The following is a 4,885-nucleotide window of genomic DNA, read 5'->3' on the forward strand; positions in this document are numbered from 1 at the left end:
TTGTCAAAAGGGCACTTTCGACGCGCAGTATTTTGTGAAAAGGGCACTTTCGACGCGCAGTATTTTGTGAAAAGGACACGTTCGAGCGCGCGGGTGTTTCTGGAATGCTTTCTATTGCATGTTAATTTATATGTTATAAATAATTGTATTATTCCCATTATTACTAAACCATTCAAATATAATGTCTACAATGAGGATTAAACTAATTACAATGTAATAAGAGATTTATGAATTATCATATGTAAAAATAAAAAAAAAATAAAAATAAAAATTTTTGTTTTTTTTTTTTGGGGGGGGGGGCAGGGCGGAGGTTCGGGAGGGCAGGGCGGAGGTTCGGGAGGGCAGGGCGCGGCGCCCTTCGATTTAGGCCTAGCTGGAGCACTGTTGTAAGACAATTAATTGGATTGGTTATGGATATGAACTTGCAAAGCAAATACTTGGTGATGAATTCTACTCAGAAAAACCATCGGAGAAAACTGCAAGAGTCATGATGTACCATTCATCTATGGAAGGCTCTGATGGGAAGGTACGATGTTGTATTATTTAGATTTACAAAAATACAGTCAGTAATATGAAAATCAATCATAGTATAAAATTGCATTATTTTGTTTTTCTAAATTGCCCAATTTACATATTTTAAATATGTAGTTTCAGTAAATATGACACTAGTTTAATTGTTACTTGTCAGAAACTATTTAGTAAGGTTGATGTTTTATTATGAATGGATCTAGTTTAATCTTTGAGCCATCAACATGCAAAGTATTTATATGTTGTTTCTTTTCAATAATTTTCAGTTGAAGAAACATATTGTTGAGACGTTACAGACTGAAAGGTCTACGATCCGACTGATAATTGCATCTGTGGCTCTAGGCATGGGTGCAGATTTAAGGCATGTTAAGAGGGTGATTCATGCTGGACCTCCTACTTCCTTAGAAAGTAAGTTAAGGTATTAAAAGATAGTAAACAATTTCAAAAAAGTTTATTTCATAGATATTTATCAACATTGAAATGCTTTGAGTATTATACCAAAAGTAGTGTAACGAACACAGCATTCAACAACATTGGTCGTAATGTTAGCATAATTAAGCTCCAATATTAGATGTAAAAGTCAAAAAAACAATTTGAAGTTTGAGCAATGAGCACAGAATTGAGCATTGAGCACAAACAAGTTAATAAAGTTTTGATCTGCTGATGCAAACTAAACTGACCTCAGTACTGACCCGAGCTTATATAATTTTATTTTGTGCTTTAAGTTCTTTTCTGTGCTCTCAGCTCAAACATAACACATAATGTCACATATAATCCTAATTTTTTCTGGAGCTGTTTATTACCTTTTAACAAAGTTTTGAACTTTTCCTAAAACTAGAAACAATTTTCCTAATATTTTTACCAAAATGTACAATTGTAAACCAATGAATATCTTGAAAATCTTCATATATGTATATAGTGTTTTTCCCAGGAGGGCGAAGGGCCATGTTGCAGTAAATTCGAAAAGGGCATTTTAACGCGCCGTTTATGCAAAAAAGGGCAGACATACGCGTGGTTCCTTTTAAGCTATGAAAGTACTGTTTAATATAGATAATTACTTATCAATGATAACGGCTATGGGTATACTTGTATAGGTTATTTTTACTTATCAATTATAATGTGATTACAACATTTATCATTAAGTTGAAGACAAATAAGGTCATAAGGCAATAAAGATGTTATCGATAAGGGCGCGTGGCGAGTTTTGCCTTGAATAGGGTGGCGATCCGGGAGGGAGGCATGGCACATCGCCACGCTAAGAGGGCCTGGGAAAAACACTAATATATACACACATTATATTTGCAGCTTATATACAAGAGATCGGCAGAGCAGGAAGAAGCCATGATGATGCCCTGGCCATTCTCTTCTTTAACAAATCAGACATTGCATCTGAACATATGACCAGAGAAATGAAGGACTATTGTGTAAACTCAACTATCTGCCGAAGAAGTTTAGTTAACCAGTATTTTGGTTTTGAAACTCAGGAAGTCAAACAGTTTTCAATTTGTTGTGATTTGTGCAATAATGAACTGGGGATAGAATATGATTTTAGTAAACTGTCAGCTAACTAAAAGCATACATAGCTTAGTTTTCTTAAACTTCACCATGACTCGTAAGCACAAAGCTTTTTTAATTTTTATTACAATTACTGTTGCTGGTCACACCATCCCCTTAAAATAGGGTTGGTTAGTTGGCAACTGTTTTTATTTTTATTTTTGGATGATAAAATTGTATTTCATGATTGTACTGCTTAACGAACGAATATTTTGTAGAATCATTTGATATCTTATCCTCTCACCTGATTTATTTAATGCCATTTTGAAATCTGGTGTTTTTCCTAACTGTTGGATGGAAGGTAAGGTTTTTCCTCTCCACAAAAAAAAATGTTAATAATGTAAATAATTACTGAGGGATAGTTTTGAATAGCTCACTAAACTTCTTCGGCAGATAGTTGAGTTTTCCAAAATATGTACGGGCATATTTTTAGGCAACAAGTAGTAGATGTTTTTAATCAATCTTGGTCCAATAGTGTGTCTGCAAGTCATTCTTAACATTCATATTGCCATTTTTAACAACATATAAGGTTATAATCTTATTTAGACTTTGTTACAAAAAAGTATAGTATTTGTATCAAATTTAAACCATGTTTTTTATTTGTTTCATATTGCAAAGTATTATTTGTTTAACATGTAGCGTGACATTTTATTTTTTTAAACTATAAATCATAAGATTGTTATTTTTTTTATTGATTTCATTGCTAACACATAGTTAAATCTTGTAATTTATGCATAATGTGTCTTTGCATTTTTGTTTAAATAGCAGCGAGTATAGTATATTTGTTTTAACTTTGTCATTGTTAAAGCATAAGCTTAAATCTTGTAAATGAATTTTTTAAAGTAATTTACCGGTTCTATATGAATAGGACCTTCTTGAAACATTTAAGTACATTTATTATTTTATATACACTTTGTGTGTATTTATTGTTAAGTATTGATTCGTGATAAACACTATCAGCATCATTTACTTTTTTTTCTTCACTGTAAAGATTGAAGTCTTAAATTTGGCTTAATCTGTTCTGCAAAAAATACTAGTTTTATTAAAAATAAGATTTGTTGATTAATTGAATTTTCACATCTTTTTAGGAAAGTCTATCCTCGAATATTTTAAATATCTTAAATATATTTGATTAGGTTGATTTATTTATCATTTATGTTTGATGAAAATTTATATATTCTATGTTGACTTAATGCAAATGTTAGTAAGGAAGAGTGCGTATGGGTGAAAATGTGTGAGAATGGTACGGGAGTTTCGTGATTTATGGTTATAAATTAACATTTGATTGTAACGATATACCATGTAGTATAAGTTACCTAATAAAGGTCTGTTCTGTTCTTAATTGTGCTTCTATGCTTATTTTACTTAAAAAAAAATCAAATATACCTTAAAAAGAACTTATTTATAAATAATTGACTTTTGACATATTCAAAGACCTATAGATAACATGTTATCTATAGGTCTTTGACATATTTAAAGAAAGTGTCAATCAAAAAGATTGGGTGGGAATAGAAAAAAGAGGGTCAATCTGGTGACCAGAAACAAGATTGTTTTTTTCGGCCTTATGGGAAACAGTTTCTGTAATAAAAATTCCTTGTCTATAAAAATGTTTGTAAAATTTAAACATTCTATGTAATTTGAATAAAGAGTTCAGAACTATTAAGCATAACAATGTTACCATATTGCTTAACGTCCAATTTCATAATAAAACTTAATTTGGTTCTGAGAAATCCATTTGTGCAGTTCTTCCGTGTTAATCTTCTTTACCGGATTTTTGGGACAGTGCTTCATTGAAGCAATTTGTCTTCCACACACATGCTGAAATGGCCTCACTTTTCTCAGGTCTTTAATAATTGCCTTTTCATCTTCAACAGATGACAACACTTTGTGCTTTTGAGCACGATGAAGAACTTTTGTTTGTTCATCAAAGTTGTCACAGATTTCTTCATACCATAAAATGCACAACTTCGTTTCCGCACTGAAGACTCGGACTTGTTAGAACACATCGCTTTCAGATGACCTTTTGTCAATCTAACCAGGTGTTCCATTTCTAAATCAGCTGGACTGTTTGTATCAAGTTTCCCCCCAGTATTAACAAACATTCCATACAAACTAGAATATGCCTGACTCTCACTTAACAATTATTTGTTAACAATAGAAGCTGGGTACCAGACCAAGCCTTTTATTGCAAATAAGTTTTCCGCAAATTTCACGTCGTTGCAAAACGCAATAATACATACCTATCATGTTCAAATAGGCTCATGAGAACTAAGAATTTCGTTAACGCTATACTACACCAAATAGATATTGATTTAAATTTAGTGTTAATGTCAATAAGTCAAAACTGTGTTCATAGCAAGTTTTCTACTTTGCACAGTGACGGTATTTTTCACAAATACGAAATTCTCATTTTTTCATTTACTGGCCCTAAATACTCTTAATATTTTATTGGAAAAGTTCAATGATAGAGAAATGTTAAAACTTGATAAGACGGCTAGGCCGGAAAAAGTATGTTACAAAGTGAATGATTTTACCTTAAGCTGCATTTGTTATCGCAGTGGTCAATGATTCTTAAAACCTGCAGCTACTACCTCACAAAGTACGTTTTTCTCTTCTTCATATTTTTTTTACTAACTGATTCAACTTAACTTTATTTATCATTTAAGAGCTTTGTAAATATTATCCCTGATAAACTAAAATAGTTTAATTTTCAAATTTATCCATTGGTATTTGGAATGCGACAAGGGAAATAGCTCGTGCTTCTACAAGAATCTATGTGTAGTGTTATTAACAGTGGCCTCCC

General features: G+C 31.8%; 1 protein-coding gene across 1 annotated transcript; it reads left to right on the forward strand.

The window, feature by feature from the left end:
* Positions 1-321: 321 nt before the first annotated feature.
* Positions 322-3,419, forward strand: LOC127866557 (ATP-dependent DNA helicase Q1-like). The gene is made up of 3 exons (XM_052407180.1): positions 322-526; positions 795-936; positions 1,834-3,419. Exons 1-3 carry the CDS (start codon positions 488-490, stop codon positions 2,097-2,099), a joined length of 447 nt encoding a protein of 148 aa, XP_052263140.1. The 5' UTR covers positions 322-487; the 3' UTR covers positions 2,100-3,419.
* Positions 3,420-4,885: the final 1,466 nt, after the last annotated feature.

Source organism: Dreissena polymorpha, chromosome 1, assembly GCF_020536995.1.
Source record: "Dreissena polymorpha isolate Duluth1 chromosome 1, UMN_Dpol_1.0, whole genome shotgun sequence".
Taxonomy (NCBI): domain Eukaryota; kingdom Metazoa; phylum Mollusca; class Bivalvia; order Myida; family Dreissenidae; genus Dreissena; species Dreissena polymorpha.